The 18,434-nt window shown below is 45.5% G+C and overlaps 1 protein-coding gene across 1 annotated transcript in view; it reads left to right on the forward strand.

The window, feature by feature from the left end:
* Positions 1–6,697, forward strand: part of cep128 (centrosomal protein 128) — a 65,249-nt gene extending 58,552 nt beyond the window's left edge. Inside the window, exons 23-25 of the mRNA XM_080514610.1 lie at positions 553–666; positions 4,385–4,493; positions 6,558–6,697. Coding sequence (XP_080370736.1) covers positions 553–666; positions 4,385–4,493; positions 6,558–6,622 — 288 coding nt within the window. The 3' untranslated portion in view covers positions 6,623–6,697. The remainder of the gene's footprint in view (positions 1–552; positions 667–4,384; positions 4,494–6,557) is intronic.
* Positions 6,698–18,434: the final 11,737 nt, after the last annotated feature.

An 18,434-nucleotide genomic window follows, 5' to 3' on the forward strand; every position in this document is an offset into this window, starting at 1 on the left:
GAGGCTCCTGACTTTTGGCAGAACGACTGGCGTCCTGGATCAAACACGTCGAAGCGCTTTTCCCACTGCGGAATCACCGAAGATGAGTCCAGGTTTTCCTCAATCGTCTACTCGCCGCCCAAGCTAGCGGCTAATGGCTAGCTGCCCGAGCTAGCGGCTAATGGCTAGCTGCTCCCGCCGCCTGTGCTCCTTTTCTCCTCTCTCGGTCTCTTCCAGGCTCAATCTTTCGTCAAGGCTCATAAAACGCCGACTATAACTTCAAAACACTGTAAAAACTTGGATATTTAAGAGGAAACAAGCCGATATAAACACAACAGATGGAGATCTGCACAACTCGTGATGTCACGCCCACGAAGAAGAAGGATTCCCCCGACTTCCTCGGCTGGAGATTCAAAATTCAAACAACTTTGTTATGCGACAACAGTGGTGGGGCAGAGTCGGAGGAACCTTAGAAGTAGAACCCCAACTATCGTGTTTTACATTTCACTAGGCCTTTAAATCTTTCCTTTCCCTCGGTGACGGCGGTGTTGGTGTTGTTTTGTGTGTGTTGAGGAGTCGCAGCAGCAGAGGGAGGTGGTGGAGCGGCGCTACAGCAGACACCAGGAGATCGTCTGGGACCTGCAGCACCAGCTGGACGAGTCCAAACGCAGGATCCAGGAGTACAAAGTACGATTCCCACACTCTATCAAAATGAGCTTCCTCGCGCCGAAGCGCAGCATTTCCAAACAACACACCCACACGGTGGTTTTTTTTTTTTATTATTCATTTTTTTTTCCCCCACTGGTTAATTGCGTGGCTTTGTCCGAACGGCAGCTGTTTGGACGGGGATCGCCTGACTTTGGAGAGCCATTGACGAGCCTCGCTCGCCCACACAGACGCCGGCGTGCACGCTGCACTTTAACGTGCAACTTTCGTATGAATAAATGAATAATTCTGTTCGTTTCCCACGACGATGCATCACGGGGCGGACCGAGCGGCGCGAGGGGCCTCCCTGGTAACGGCACGGATCTCGTGCTCGAAAAAAACAAAGCCCGCCCCCATTTTTTTTCCCCTTTTTTTTTTTCAAACCAGCCATCAAGACATCATCGTCGACAGCCGACAGCCATCTGCAGTTTGCAACCTCCGCTAAGCAGATATTTAAATGGCTCCGATGTGCCAGGGTACTCGGTCGGTTTGCCAGACGAGTCCCGCGTCGAGTAATAAGCGGCGATCGCATTTGCCTAATAGAAGCAGGATGGATGGAACGTGGCTGCGAGGCATCCGTCTTGGAAACACGTAAACAGGCAGCTTCTGTTTACACGCCGTAGCGGTTCTTTTTCCCGGAAATGACACTATTTAATCAGGGTTGGGTTGTTTTTTTTTTTTTTTTTTTATGTTGCTCCCTCGTGGTAGAATCACAGAGCGCTGCATTTAGACAGGGTTGTTTAAAACCGGGAGAGGAAAATAAACATTTCCCAGTTTTTTTCAGCGAGAAACTCAATTTGTTCGCTTTCCGATCAGAATATTTTGTACCACTGTATGTAACACACACACACACACACACACACACACATATACACGCACACACACACACACACACACACACACGTGCGCCGCAGTGAAGCACTTTTGTCCGATTCAAATGAATGGAAGCACAACATAAGAACAAACTCGCAGAAATTGGTGTTTCGCTGTGGGGAAAAGATGGTTTATACAATACAGAACTTGAAATTTATTAAATAAAACAGGATTTCCAGACAAACTAGGAAAGAAAGAGTTTACACTTGAAACAGTAGGTCATTACAAATTGTGTAAAAAAAAATAAAAGAAGCTTTTTAACAAGAAACGATTCTTAATATTCTTATTTCTGGCAGGGTGACGTTTTCATGAAGCCCTTTTGACAAAATGAGTTTCCCACCATGGGTCTAAAGCAGGGTGTCAAACATGCGGCCCGGGGGCCAGAACCGCCCCGCTACAGGATCTAATCCGGCCGCCATGTGATTTAGTTTTTATTTTTAAATTTTTTTTAAAGTATAAATAGGAAAACTGACAGAGGCTGATCTAAAAACACTAGATTGGCAAAAATGACATTCAAAACCGCCCTTGGTCAGAATTTGACCCCCGACATTAATGCATTAACGCAACACCTTTCACAATAAAGGTGTCCAATTTATGTGAAGTGATACTTTAGACACGTAAACTCAAAAAAATGTTCCAGATGATGACAAATTGTTTTAATCCCGAATAAAAATATAATATCCAGATACAGCTAGTGTTTTTTTTTTTTGCAAATATGATATTTGATTAACTTTAATATGTATATTTCAGAATAGACTGGCAGATTCTTGCAGTTACAAAAGGATCAAAAGAAGGAAAGACTTTGACATTTGTCCATATCTGCAGTTTAATGTTATGTTTGACTTGTTGGGCCTCCAGAGGTCAGATCAGGTTGATGTGGCCCCTCAACTGAAATTAGTTTCCCACCATGGGTCTACAGGAAACAAACAGCTGAATCGACTTATTTCTAAAAACATCTCAGCTGAATTTGATTAAAATTAACTTCTAGCACCATAGAGCTCTTAGGGTTTGATATGGGTCTTATTTTGCATCCAAGTTTCAATTACAATTCAGGAAAACATTTCATTTTCAGCGGTTTCTTTTCAGCTTTTTCTTCATAATTTATACATTTTAGTTTTAGGTTTTAACCATTTTTACTTTTACCCCCGTTTTTCCATTTTTTTTTCTTTCCTTCTTTTAGTAATCCTCGTCGTTTTATGTTTTGTTTTTATTTTTTACGCTGTTTAGGTGGTTTTTTTTCCAGAAATTATTTGTGGATTTAGCCATTTTCCCCCCATTTTAGCCATTATTTCAGTGTCATTTAGTGTCATGGACCCCTGCTATACAGTTATTGCCATTAAAAACCAAAAAGAGGCTCCCTTTAATATAGATTTTGTTCCCATCCTCTAACTTCCTTTATCGAACATACCCTTTCATCACTTGTGAGTTCAAATCCGTTTCATCTTCAGAATGAATATCTAATCATAGCACAATATAGTTCTACATCCCCCGTGAAAGAACCGATCCACCTTTAAAATAAAAAAAAAAAAAACCCAACATAAAATAATAATGCAAATAATGCAAAGGGAATGCTGCAAAAACCGAGAGCGACGTCTTTCTCTATTCAGACGATCAGAACTGGGTAAATAAACAGCGGGAGCGACGGCGTTTTGTTCTTCTCTCGACACTCACACGCAAGTCTTTGAAGGAACTCCGCGGGGAACCTGCTCGGCAGATCTCGTGTGGATTTCAACTTGACAAAATCGCCGTTTGTTCCTGTGACAGACGGACTCGGCGTCCCGCTGGGATCGACCCGAGCGGCGAGGGGCCGCGCCAATCGTCAAACTCTCGGTGGCTTTGGCTGCGTGTGCTCGGGGGTCGAAGCCTGTTAGTTGACTTCCTGAGCGGATTACTTTGTGGATAAGTGGCGTTTTTTTTATAGCATGCCTACTTAAAGGTTTTACTCGGGCCTCACAAGCGAACAGGGTGATAATAAGAGAAGTACACCAAGAGAACAGGTTTCAGTACATTCTGTCGATCAGTGTTTTTCAACCTCTTTTGAGCCAAGACACACTTTTTTGTTTGGAAAAATCTGGAGGCACACCACCACCACCCGGAAATGTTAAAATGTGAAACTCTGTAGTCGATATTAACAAGATAAAGTTATTCTCATCAAAGTTTTATCAACAGAAATCAAATAAATACAGAAAAAAATGTATTTCCCAATTTCTTTTTTTTTTTTTAATAGTGACTCCCTCAGTGTGAAACCTGGACCTGATGGATGAAGAGCTGAGATCCTGGTTCACATTCTTCCTTTTCAAAAACTTCTCCATCACTGTCACTGACACAGTACTTTGATACAAGATGGTAGCAGGAGGTGGAGATGAACCACACTGACGTCTGTCACTTTACATTTCACCGGCAAAGTTCTGTGCTGCCCTCTAGTGGTGAAGAGTATTTATACATGATTACTCTGCAACACACTGTGAGAGCAAATGTTTTTTTTAGAAAAAAATGTGAAATGGGATCATTTCCCACGGCTCACCTGACTAGATCTCGCGGAAACACCAGTGTGCCGCGGCGCAGTGGTTGAAAAACACTGCTGGAGATGAAACATCCCCCCTGATTCTGACTTTGAAGGAAGAAAAAAACGCCCAGTGGGATCAATTTAGACCTGGAAGCTTTGCTACCGAGTCGGTTGGAGTAAAAAACTTGAGTCTGACGAGGCCAAAGTGTGGCGGTTATGCGCCTCGCCGTCCGCTGGACACTAAAACGTCACGCCAGTTAGTTTTTTATTATTATTTTTTTCCTCCCCGGCGTTCAGTCGTCACGTCCTCTTGTTTTCCAGGACGAGAAGCTGGACGTCGCGTCCCGAAGCCTGAGACTGGCGGCTCTCTCCTCTTCCATCAAAGCCCCCGGCGAGCTCCTCGGCAGCCCGCTGACATCCGACGCCCTCTGTGAGTACTCTGCGGTGAATTGAGTCGTTTTATTTTGGAGGGGTGGAGGGCGGGTGGGGGGGGGGGATACCGAGGTCATTTACGTACTCCGATGTTTGGAAGCTGGAAGATTCTTCCTTCAGTCACATCGGTTTATTCGCTCGGCTGTCAATAAAATCGTTCCAGTTGATTTCTTCTTCTGTCAATGATTTTAATTTCACTCCCAAAGCTCTCCTCTCCAGCGCGGATTTAGCAGAACGGCGGCCAAAATAATTGATGGACGCCGATGCTTGCACGTCTCTCAATTGCATTCGACGTTTGATATTTCATTTACTCTGAAATCGAACCCAGAAACACGGCAATTCCGATGAATTTGACCAATTTCCTGGTTCCAAATCTGCTTAAAATGACTGAACCCGTTTCTGCTCCAGTTCCAAGTCCAAATACGAGCAACATGAAAACCCCCGAATCTCACCTGGCAACCAGCTTCTGCAGCTTTTTAGACACATTTTCACAAACTCGTTTTTACATGACCACAAGTGAAATCGCATCTGCTTTTCAGAAAAGTTTCGCGTTTACAACTTTTTGATGTCCGTTTACATGGAAACGGCAGAACCGCAGGGAAAAAAAAGGAAAGATCTGGTTATTTTTGTTACCGCACACATGCTTGCAGAGAACAATCCAATATAAACATCCACTGCTATTACCGGTGATTAAATCCCAGGAGTCATGACACTCTGGAGTTGTTGTTATTGTCCATGGGCGAAAAAAAAAAGTATTTACTGTGGTTGTGGAGTGTGTGCTAGCGTTTCAGTTAAATTGTGTTTTCCTGTTTCCATGGAGATGGAGTCGGGAGTTATATTCAATAAGTTCCACCTTGAGAACTGTTTTTGCTCCCGGATGTGCAAACGGGCAACGAAAACGCAAGAGTTTTACAATTTTCACTTGAAAATGTCCGATAAAGTTTCCACTGCTGGATCTGGAATTTGGGGAACTCCACTCGCAAAGACCCCAAATTTCACCAAATCCCAAAATGCTCAACAAGTACCCCAAAAAAAAAACGAAAACGGAAAGCAGAAATGTCGCTTTCATCTTCAGATCAAAGCTCATTTAACGTGGGGGCTGAGATGAAGCAAGGGAAATCTCCCGTTGGGCCAATGAATCCAAAATAAATCCTTTTTAGATTATAAGTGATTAGCTGAAACGTGGCGGGACCCGTTTGGCAGGCGGCCCGAAAAAGGCTGCTCCGTTGCGGCGCCGTGTGGGCGTCGGTACATTAAGACACGCGACTCGCGCATTCGAGAGGCTCCATTAGCGCAGAGAGGCATTTGGAAGCGACGCGCTAAAAACATCCAGGCCGTGCCCTCTCCTGGCGCCGACTCCCCAACGGCGGCGATTAGCGGCGCCGCGGCGAGAAACGACGAGCGACTATCCACTCGACCCGAAACCTCGTCACTGCTTTTGTTTCCAATATCCACATCTGGTCTGTTGCACGTGGACGATTTCTAATGAACCGCACGTCTTTGTTTTAGAATTATGTTGGGTTTTTTTTTCATGCTGTCACTTCTGCAGTCGGTATTTAACGTGACGCACTATCCATCAATGGTGTGTGTGTGTGTGTGTGTGTGTGTGTGTGTGTGTGTGTGTGTGTGTGTGTGTGTGTGTGTGTGTGTGTGTGTGTGTGTGTGTGTGTGTGTGTGTGTGTGTGGCTCCTAGCCAAGCATCACTTGTCGCACTTTCCTAAGCTGCTTCTCAATAATTGGCACCGCGTTGAGAGGAGCACACTTCTCTGTCACTCTCCGTCCATTCGTCCTCCTCCTCCTCCTCTTCCTCTTCCTCCTCCTCCTCCCCGAGATCCACGGCGGCCAAATCGCGTCCGCACCTTCGTTGTCGTTTGGCGTTTGATACGCGGAGTAATCATCACACGCGCTCGTGATTTATTTTTTTTGTTGGCAGTAGAAACGAGAGCCGGTGCTGAAAAGAGCGAAGACGGCACCGTCCTCCCACTTTGCGGGACAGACGAGCCGCGAATGTTAACCATGTTTTTTGTTTTTTTTTCTTTTTCTGCTCCGTCCCGCTCACAAGCCTCACCCGCTCAGGCTCGGAGGACTGCGGGAGCGGCGCCTGGGGCCAGAACCCCGGCGGATTAGCCTCGGCGACCCCCGATCAGTGTCTCTGCAAAGCCCCCAACGCCGGCCCGACTTCACCTGCCCGGGGCGCTCGACTGCGAAGAGGACGTGTAAGTCTTGAGCACTGTGAAAGTATTTAAAAAAAAAAAAAGAAGTTATTTATGAAGAGCAAAACCCACGTGTAGGTTATTTATTAGTTCTGAAACGCTTGAAGCCAAAGTAGTCACACTGTTACTTCCTGCTGACGCCGATGATATATTCCGACATCGAGCAATCCTTCCCCGTCGACAGATGTAATTCGCCACTCGGACACTAGGGGGCCGGATGTGCCAAAATATCAACATTGAGGTAAATCGTGATATTTTTGCTGTCACGATTAATGTGGACTAATGATTAATCTGATTAAGCATTTCAATGCGATTAACCCACCTGCAGCAGAGGGACGGTTCGTGTCCACTGGGTCTGTCGATTAACCCGGAGTTAATTTTGCATGTTCTGAAAAGAGAAAACATGAAGTGCGGATATATTCCCTTCTTTCCTGAGTCTGTTTGCTCATGTAAAAATGAAACGTGATTAATTTAGATTAAAAAAATAGATTGTGATTAATCGAAATTAATCCACAGCCACTGATTAATCCCACTAAAAAATCGTGTGACAGCACTGGATTAAAAAAAAAATTAAAAATAAAGATACTATATCGATATTCTAGATGTCAATCAAGGTATCGTGACTCCCTGGCGTTAAGAGCGTCCGGAGCGTCTGTCATGAAATGGAAATGAAACTGGCCAGCCGGATGTTCACACACACACTGAGCAGGACGAGTTGTCGGAGTCGGAGCCGATCGACACCGACAAACGTTCAATCGGACATTAAAATCACACGCCGGGACCTCCTGCGGCCAACGTGTCGGCTCTGCTGCCGGAACGTTTCCCTCACAGACGAAATGGATCCAGACCGTCTTCTGCAGATTGTCCTGACTATTATGCAATCGTTTTTGTAAAGTGGTCGTTTATTCTAAGAAGCAGAATCAAACTAAACACCAGATTATACATGTATAATCCATCAAAAGGGGATTTTTTTTTTTTTCTTTCCATATGTCGCCTCTTAAGTAATCTGTACTCTTAATGAACCCCATGTATTTGTATTGAAACTAACAACTCTGGTGCCTTTTTTTCCCCCCCACAACATGCAGTTTTTCCCCTTTTTGTTCTTTTTGATCTGTTGTAATTGTGTTTTTACATCATTGAAGCTGCAGTTTGTTAATAAAAAGGAGAAAAAACTTTGATTGCCTCGCACGGAAACACAAGAAAGGAACATGCAAACTCGACGCGACAGCTTGAGTCTCTCCCAGACGGAAACGACTGACTGATGTGTTTCCAGGTAATTCCTGTAACATCTTCTTTTTTTCATCGCGGGCCTTGAAAACCTACAATCATTTCGCCGCCGCCGCCGCCGCCGCCTGATGGTAACTCCATTGTTTCTCCTCGGAGTCACAAGATGTTGTTTTTTATTTTTCACTTTCTTTTTCCCCCAAACAACCAAAACAGACAATTTATCAAGCTGAACTCCTCCGGAGAAATCTGCTTCACGCACCTTCGCCGAATCCCCGGCTCGTCGGGTGTTCCGGGAGGCTCGTGCACAAACAGCTGCACCACACAAGGCGTCTTCTTTAAAAGCTTCCGCAGGTGTCTTTTGTGCAGCGGCCCGTAAATATGCAAAGAGAGACGGGACGGAAGGATAAAAAAAAAAAATACACACAAAAAAAAGCCGTAATTTACTGCTAAGTGGTCTTTCTTGTTTATGAAAATCAAAAGCCTTTGCAAGTTTAGTTTTTTTTTTCTCTCTCTCTCTCTCCACTGCTATTAAAAGCATCTGAGGCGCCGTCCTCCAAAATGGAAAAGTCGTGTCTTTTGAAAGTTTTTCCATTCGCGAAACTAAATGTTCATATAGAGGCGATTATGAGTCCAGCCGGTGTTTTTAAAGTGTGGCGGCAAAAAAAAAAAAAAAAACCCAAGAAACCGAGAGCGCGCTAAGCCTCGGCTCAATCCCCGCTTCCCCTCTTAAGTTCTAAGTACATCAGGAAAAGGGAAGAAAAAAAAAAAAAAAAAAAAAGCCGAGGTCCGGGGGAAAGTATGGAACGTTCCTCTGAGCACATATTGCCAGCCGGGGGCCTCGGAGCATTCGCCTGACGGCTCCTCAAACACTCTGCAAGATTTCACTCTTATCTACTGATGTGGACTTTTTCTACTTTTTTTTTTTCATTATTTTTTTTTTTTTTTTCTTCCCCCAAGATGGTGACGGCTCCAAACAGCCCGGACCGACTGGAGACTGTAAAATATGCTTTGTAGCTGCAATTTCACCTGTCAAGACGAGAGCGGGGGGGGGGAGAGAGGAGGGGGGGGGGGGGGCGGGGGGTTGAGCAATAATATTTGCTGCCCCCCCCCCTCCTCCTCCTCCTCCCCGTAAGGCCGGGAACTTAATTTCAAGATGATGAGCAACATCGGAGTCTGCGTTTCGGCCGGCTCATTCATCATCGTATTGATATTTTCACATTTGTGTAAATAAATCACATTTGGCGGGTGGCTCTCGCAGTCACTCCTGTACACACACACACGCACACACACACACACACACACACACAAACACACACACACGCCTTTTTTTCCGCTGTAACCACGGCCCTCGGAAAGCGTCTGCTTATCTAAGCTATATTAAGTTGCAAAACACAAACTCAGAGATCCGTCCCACGCTCATGGAAAGACGAGTCGTCCCCTGTCCCCCCCCCCCCCCCCCCCCCCCCCCCCCCCCCCCCCCCCCCCCCCCCACACACAACACACACACACACATTTACATTCTGCCCCCACACCATTAGTCCAGCTTTACTCCACTTTGTCAGGTCGAGGCTGTAATGAATAAATTCAGAGCTTCCCTCTTGCTCACAGTTTTCTCGGAGAGGTAAATACAGCCCCCCCCCCCCCCCCCAAAAAAAAAAAAAGAAAGCTCAACACTGTTTGTAATTTCGAATTTGCACATGCATGAGAAAGACTTCACGTCAGTCTAAGTCGTCGGGGACGCTGATCCTGGGCAGGTTACGTAGCATCGGTGGCTAATTAGCACCTGGACGACGTGTGTTGGAAAAAGACTCATGTCGTACACTGTAGGTCGGGTCAGTCGTCTCCATGACGACTGAGCATCTCCATAAACAAATTTGCAAGTTTATTTTTGTAAAAAATGTTGTGCAGACTCCTTTCAAACTGCAGGAATATTCATCGGCAGCAGGTAAACGAGAGAGGACGAGCGAAGTCGGCGTTTTTGGAGATTGTTTAATATGAGTGAGAAACGTGCGTCATGTTATCGAGAGGCGGTGAACGTTATAGTTCGTATAAATAAAAGTGAATTTCGTCATGATTTGGGCGTCCGACAAGCTGGGAGCCACTGGAAGTGCAACTTTTAGAAAAAAAATCCAAGAATCCCATACAAATATGTGTGTGTGTGTGTCCTTGCCATTGTTTATCTAGTGTTCTCTGTGTGCATGTGTGTGTTTTCTTTCCAAAAAGCAAACAACATTTTCACAATGTGGTGTAATCGTGAAACGACAACGCAAAAAAACCCCAAAAAACAATTCGTTTTCAAGTCTATGGGACCGAAGTTACTCAGTATAAAAAGGTCCCGAGTCAATGAAGTTGTAGAAACACTTGAGTGAGTCCTGCAACTTCCACACGCTCCTGCAAAACACACACACACGCACACACACACACACACACACACACACACACACACACGGCTATAAAGCAGCTCCTAAAGTTAAACGTTAAGGCCCATTGAATATTAGCCCACTATAAAAAAAAAAAAGCGGGGCATTAGTAAACACAGCCAGCTCTCGGTGTCGCTGCCGCGCTTTCTGCTGTTCCGGCGCCGGTGTGAGCCGCTGCAGCCGTCGCCGAGGCTGATTCCCATTAGAACAAACCTATTTGGTTTGCATTACAAACCCATTCAATCAAGCCGCGCAGCGCCGTGCCGCTTTTCTCCTCTAAGCCCGGAGGCCAATGAGCGAATGGGTTATTGCGGCTGAGTCTCCATATCAAGCGCGTTTTCCTCCCCGGGCCTTTTTAAAGGACGACCTAAATTTTTGATCCTCCCTCCTCCCCACCTAAACCGCCCTCCCCCGCAACTGTCATGCGACTATTTGTGTTTATTCTGTGAAATAAGCCGCAGCGCCGCGTGATCGCTGAATATGCAGCAGTCACGGGTGAGGGGAGTGATTTCCATGTTTGATGGCGGACAGGTGGAGGCGGCCCGGCGTCCAGATCGGTTCGCCACGATGACCTCTGCTGGCGCGGCCGCCGGGGGTGGGGGGGAGGCTCATCACCATCTGAGAGGGGGGGGTCATGACGTCACGGGCCTGCAGCAGCACGCAGACGCCGTCTCCACCCGCATCAAAGCCTGCAGAGCGGAGATAAGGACCCCCGCCCGCAGTCCCCACGGGGGGGGGGAGGGGGGGGGGGGGGGCAAACTGTCGGCCCGCTCCACGTTCCACCTGTGTACATTTCTAATTAGTCCATTCTACTTTCTCTCTTTTTTTTTTATATATTTCATAGCAAGCTGATTTTTGAAACTGCATTTTTTTTTTGTGGGGGGGGGGGGGGGGTCGAAATCTACAAAACAAATGAGATGAAACCTGCTCCGTGCAGCTGCTGCGACGTGTGCGACCGACTGGAACGAGAGGATTTGGAGAGTTTTGACGGGTTCACGCAGCTGCGAGGAGACCGGGGCGAATAGAGACACACACAAAAAAAAAAACCTTAAAAAAAAAAAAACAAAAAAAAACGTGGCGCGTGTACGTGACGAGTTCAGCGGTGGAGCGGCACAATTGAATGTGAAGAGGTCGCGAGCTGACGCAGAGATTAATGGCCGGTGTAAAACGAAAAGGGTGGAAGCGAGTGTCTCCGTATGGAAAGAGGTGAAACAACCCACCGAGGGAACAGGATGGGACCTGCAGGGGGCGCCACCACGGAGTTTTTACTACAATTGACTGAAAGGAGACCAGATTTATCTTTATTTGCATTTACGTGGCAACGACGTTCGTTTACGTGGCAAAAATTGCTGAAAATGTTGTAGTTAGCATGTTCGTCCACTAGTGGCTGCTGTTGTTGGTTATTCTAGTTATGAAGAGTACATGTAGAGTTTCACAAAAGTCACGTTCGTCATTCCCATGGAGACAAAAACGTCCTCCTTGAGAGCCGCTTTCACGAAAAACTCGGCGGCTCCGAGCAGTTTTCACCTAAAAAAAACCGCTTTTGAATTCAGATTTTATAAATCTTTCTGACTGTTGAACTGAAATCTGAAATCAGCTTCAGGGGCAGTTTATGTTCATCGCACTGCGGTGCAAAGAAATTGGTTATATTGTGTGAAATAATGAAAACAAAGGGGCCGATGAGCCTCATTTCAATCGCTGATCTACAGGAAACGACTAAAATAAGCTGAAAAGTCTTGACATTAAACGACACATGCAGTTTTTTGCATGTTCTTGTTCGAGCTCCTGTTTTCGTCCCGATTACTCACACACAGCAGGATTACTCACACACAGCAGGATTACTCACACACAGCAGGATTACCACACAGAGGAGCTGTCACTTCTTGTTTTGGTCAACCTCACATCCGGGGGTTTCCTGAGATTTGGGATAATTTGCCAGCGATTCGTGTAAAAAGCCTGAAGCGGACGTTTGCTCGCTCACCTTTCCTCAGCGCTTTTTTTTTTTTTTCACGAAATTTCTTGTGCAACGCGGGTATTTGGGGTGTTTCGTCGTGGGTCTGTCAGCGAGTGAGTGGTCGTCCGGCCGTCGTGATGCAGAAGATAATCAAGAAACTTGAAGCTCTCAGATCCCGGGTCCCAGTTTCTGAAGGGGGAGAAGCACTTTTGAGAAAATGGCATCTTTTTCACCATCTTTTAACCAACCTGAAATAAAGTAACTGTACTTTATGTTGTAGACTTCATCCACTTTACAACCAAAAGCCTCGCTAAGAGTCTTTTATCCAAGCTTCAGATATTCTACATCAGTGTTTTTCAACTTTTTTGAGCCAAGACACACTTTTTTGTTTGGAAAAATCTGGAGACACACCACCACCACCCGGAAATGTTAAAATGTGAAACTCTGTAGCCTCTATTAACAATATAAAGTCTTTCTCATCAAAGTTTTATCAACAGGAATCAAATAAATGCAGAAAAAAAGTATTTCCCAATTTTTTATTTTTTAATAGTGCCTCCGTCAGTGTGAAACCTGGACCTGATGGATGAAGAGCTGAGATCCTGGTTCACATTCTTCCTTTTCAAAAACTTCTCCATCACTGTCACTGACACAGTACTTTGATACAAGATGGTAGCAGGAGGTGGAGATGAACCACACTGACGTCTGTCACTTTACATTTCACCTGCAAAGTTCTGTGCTGCCCTCTAGTGGTGAAGAGAATTTATACATGATTACTCTGCAACACACTGTGAGAGCAAATGTTTTTTAGAAAATAATGTGAAATTGGATCATTTCCCACGGCTCAACTGACTAGATCTTGCGGAAACACCAGTGTGCCGCGGCGCAGTGGTTGAAAAACACTGCTCTACATCAATCAAACAAATGCGAATTCAGCCAATCAAAATGGCGAATGCTTCCGATGAGAACTCAGTGTCTCATGTAGGGTTTGTCCTCGTCAACTCCCTCAGTCTGGTCACTGTGTCCAAGTCCCAGCGTGACCTTTCAAGGCCATTAAAAAAAAAAAAAACGTCGCCACGCTTAATTCTCCGTCGGGCGCTCGTTCCCGCGTGGCGCTGTCCAAAAGCGCTTGTGCAGCACGATGTCAGATTAGTCGGGGGGGAGACGGCGACGATGATATGGAACCAAAACAAACAGCGTCTCGCCCCACGGCGCTTCCTCGGTCGTGTGCGTTTAGTGAGACGAACGGGGAACGGGCTCGCCGCCGCATCACAACGTGACAAATGTGCATGCGTTTCGAAACGGCTAACTTTGTTAGCCAAGTTTATTTAACCAAAATACAAAACAAATGTGGTTATAATAATAATAAGATAATAATAATAAAAATACAGTAACAGTCGCCCCCTGGTGGTTGGCTGCAGGAGTATCAGCTCTGCCACCCAAGTGGGTGGGGTCCAGACTGGGCCACTAGTGGGTGCTGCTGATTGTTTTTCTACTAAAACCGCACACATAAACATTAACAACAGGTGTTGGATCGTCACTACGAGAGACTCTCAACCATAAAACCACCAAGTATCAGGAGAACATGGACTGGAAGGTCTAAATCTAAAAGATCTCATCTCATCTAAAACTGCGTCTTCGATGAGATCAGACTTTGTTAATCCCAAATGGGGGAATTCAATCATCACAGCAGCGCCACGTTGCATAACAGCTAGGAAATGAGTATTCTGACCTGCTCTACTCCACCGCCATTAGTTTCTTCTCTCTGCTTCCATTGCTTGGGGTGAGATTGGTCTTTATTCCACCTTCGCAGTCACACTTGTGCTTTCTATTGATACAATAACCTCATAATGTCAGTTTACACTCTTGTTAGTACATACTTGCATGCATGGGTTTCCGCAGATTTCTTTAAATAGACTTGTAAATTAGATGAGCAACAACAGTGCCACTGTGCCATTTTTCTCACTGGAAATGTGATTGTAAAGATGAAGAAGAAAAAAAGCTGCTATAACTGTTCCGCCACATGCCTAATATAATATTTGTGCAAAAGATGTGGGTCAGGGTGTCATCAGAGACGTTTCACAGGGTCATGATTGGTCCATGTCAGTGAAAATATGCTTGCAACAGAATCAATATATTGGAGAACCCCCCCCTCCCCCCTGATGGGCCCCATTGCTTCAAGGAGGAGGAGAAGTGAAGAGTCCGTCTCCATGGAAACTGGGAAAATGCGACTTTTTCTGAACCGCCGCTGCTCCGCATGCACGTCGCCACCGTGGTAAATAAGAGTCGATGGACAATAACAATAATGGCCTCGTGGGACTCGGTGGTTTTATATTTCATACAGTCACGGTGAGAACAATCCAACTTCATCGGCTGTTCACGAGCACGTCAGCGTATTCACCTTTGTTTGAGAAGCCGAATTTAACAACCACGGAAGTAATTCTGCGGCCGAACAGCAGGTTGCCATGTTGGCTGACCAGGAGCCACTAAACTGGTAAACCTGGAGGAAAGACTTGCAGGTAAAATATTCATTTCTCTTTGATTGTCCACTGTGTTCATGTGGTCAGTTCACAACTTTGTTCCTTATTAATTCATTTGTTTTTATTAGTTTTGCTGATCTTGGAGAGAAACAGTTTTGCCAAAAGCTAAACGCACATTATAAAAATAGTATTTGAATTTAAATGTCGTCTCTGTGTGTTGAGTCGACATTCATTCCGTGGTTTTCCCTCAATAAATATCAATTACGAGCTTCAGTCTTCAGTAGAAAAACAACGCGATTAATCGCAATTAATTACAGAAAATTGTGCATTAATTGTTTTTTAATCGATCAATGATACTAATATTTAAACACACACAGAAATAGACATAAGTCGGAGTGATCTGTGAATGGTTTCATTACAAAAGCAAACAATAGCACCCACTAATGGTCCAACATGAAAACTACATCGTTTTCAGCATTTATGCCATTTCCGTGCAAACTGACGACGTCACACATTTTTTTTTGACCAATAACGATGCGTCTTCACTTCAAACAAGTTTGAGGTCGCCCAACTTCCTTCCGCGTGATGAAAACACGTAAACCCCTGGTACTATAAATCAGCTTCTGCCATTTGCCTCGTGCTGCTGCTGGTCGTCCTCCGGTCCAACACTTAATTAATGTTTAAAACGCTGAAGCTGAAGCTGAAGCTAGCCCCGTGCACAAACCCTGTTTCCCCTGCCAGCATTTTAAAGTTTCACAGAAATCGTCAACTCGATGAGAAACACCGTTGTTCGTTGCGGTCGGATGACTGGAGAGAGAAGAGTCACGAAGGCTACGAGGAGCGAGGTGCCCTCTGTCATTTTGTTTGTTTGTTTGTTTGTTTTTTGTGGGGGTGGGGGGGTAATGTGTTTGGAAAAGCAGCTGGGACACGTTATTGCTGGATCCCATCACAGGCACGGCCCTCGGCCCCACCTGAGGGAACCAGCCGACTCAAACTCGGTGAAAAATTAAAAATCTGGCGAGGATACGCTTTGGTAGCAACATGACGTGCAGCCTGATCGTGTGTGTGTGTGTGTGTGTGTGTGTGTGTGTGTGTGTGTGTGTGTGTGTGTGTGTGTGTGTGTGTGTGTGTGTGTGTGTGTGTGTGTGTGTGTGTGTGTGTAGACCCCGAGGAGTTAAAGCCCCCACCCCCGTCCCTAGATGGCACTGTGTCCACTGTGTCCCTGGCTGTTTATCATGCAGCCTTGACAGCCTGTTAGGAAAAAAAATTATAATCTTTTGTCGGTGGAACTGAAGATTTAGAGTCCAGATTAGTGCATTTATATCTTGGCAGATAATTAGAGCCGGGGAGCTAAAAGCTGAAAGCTTTGGCTGTGCGGTGATGGAGCGGAAGAACAGTAGGAGGAGGCTCCTCTCGCAGCCACACACACACACACACACACACACACACACACTCGCTAATGTATGGCCGTGTGCAGCCACTGAGACGTATGAATATCAATGCTTAACCCACACAAGCCTTTTTATTCACCCTGACACACACGCACACACACTGTAGTTTGTGGGTGTTTATATATATGTGTGTGTGTGTGTGTGTGTGTGTGTGTGTGTGTGTGTGTCCTTCATAACGCAGGAGATGAGGTCAGCAGGCCCATATTTTACCTGTCAGAGCTGATCAGCGTCGCCCTCGCAGCCGCTCTGCTTCGCCACGTCTGCAGAGAAAGAGCATCCCCACCGTCTGAACAGGAGATCTATAAAGGCGCTCCAGCTGCAGGCCGTAACCCCCCCCCCCACCCCCACCTTCTCCCACCACCGGAGTCTTTACTCCCCCTTGCACCCACACACGGAGCAACACATGTAATCACGCTCAGATCGGAAAGCATCGCTCTTTATTTGAAAGGAATAACACGCCGTAAAGCCTCTAAGTGGCATTAGCCAGTTCATTAGCTGGAGTAAAATTTTATGACAGGTCAACTGTCAGCCTTTTTAAATGCATGAAGTGAAGGGTGGGGGTGGGGGTGGGGGCGGGGGGGTTGAGGCGCACGGAACCTATACGCGCCGCTAATGCGGCACACGGAAACCCATTTGGACAAGCTATTAGCGGAACGTAAATTGTTTTCCTGTCAATTAGGGTATGAATTATCCAGCCGACATCAGCGGGATTGATGTAATCTGCTCCTTTGCAAATTTGACTAAAAGGAAAAGTCGTCGCTACACATAAAACCCAATCAATAAAACTTTTGTCAGCCGGCGACTGTGTAAGCAAACGGCTCGTGAATATCAAGTGGCTGGCAAGCGTCTCGGATGCGCCGGGGCGCCCTGCTGGTGTAAATCTGAAAGTGACGAATGGTTGTGAAAATATAGCAAAAAAAAAACAAAAACAAAAACAAAGCCTGACTGAGGCGGGAGAAGCTGCTGCAGCTCCGCAGGAAACTCAATCTGAGTTTTTAGCATCATGTGGAATGAAGAAATGCAGTTAAAGGGACATAATCGGGGGGAAAAACAACTAATCGTTTCAATTAACACATTTAAAAAAAATTATATTTAAGTGCAACTACATCATTGAAGTATGTTTATTGTGGAATGATGAAATTTGTCTTTCCGAATGATTACGTCACCATAAGACCGGAGAAAATGGTCAAGTGGCTGTAATGTGTGAAAACAATGTAGTTTTGCTGCCGGGCCACTAGTGGGTGCCGTTGTTTGTTATTATAATAAAACCTCGGTCGAATGGTTTTGGAAAAGCTCCACCGATTTCCAAAAAGCTGTGTTTTCAGTGGCTCCGAGCACCGTTGTCACGGAAACGGACAACCGAAACGCAAGGGAAGTTTTGCGTTTTCACTTGAAAACGTAAGTAGATTTTTGTTTTCTCCGTCATGATTGTGTGTGTTTGCATCATCCATGAATGAATATGACGACTTTTGACAAAGAAACTGAACGAAACATGCAAAAACAAGGCATTTATTTCCTATTGGTGGATTATTTCATTATTGGCTGCAGTTATATTTTGAAAGTTGTTTTTTTAAATGGTGGTCCTTAATGCTATTTTGCTTTATTTAATACTTCATATCCTCTAATAACTTATATCACTGGATAAATGTTATGCTACTAGATGAAATATCTTAATTAAACTACTCGCAGGCCCAAAATCACTACATTATCTATGATTGGCCATCATGGTTGTCATGACGAGAAGAAAATGCAGTGAATAAATCCTGTTTAGGACAATATTAAGTTTGATCTTTCTGGATTAACTCTGCAGTCGCTTTCCCTCTCCGCCCGTTTGATTTCTCCTCCAGCTTGATGGCGACGGCGTTCCGTCGCTCACACGCCTTTTATTACTCCGCAGTGCAGGTGAAGTTCCCTCGTTTCCACCGGCGTGTCGCACTGTAACGTTATGCAGCGTCTCTCTGTCACATACAAGCTCACAATTAGTGTCTCTCTCTCTCTCTCTCTCTCGCTCTCTCTGGTTGTGAATGAGGCTAAGAGTCAGTGACAGATGCTCCCCAACATAAATCGGCCCCGACAGCCGAGAGATGAAGGTGGGAAGGTTCGAGCGCTGATACAGAGGCGCGCCGCAGCCTCGGGCTCAATTTACAAAAGACCAGATGAATATTCAAGTGATCGGAGACGAAGGAACCGGGAACGG

The sequence above is a fragment of the Blennius ocellaris genome (assembly GCF_963422515.1).
Source record: "Blennius ocellaris genome assembly, chromosome: 18".
NCBI classification, from domain to species: Eukaryota; Metazoa; Chordata; class Actinopteri; order Blenniiformes; family Blenniidae; genus Blennius; species Blennius ocellaris.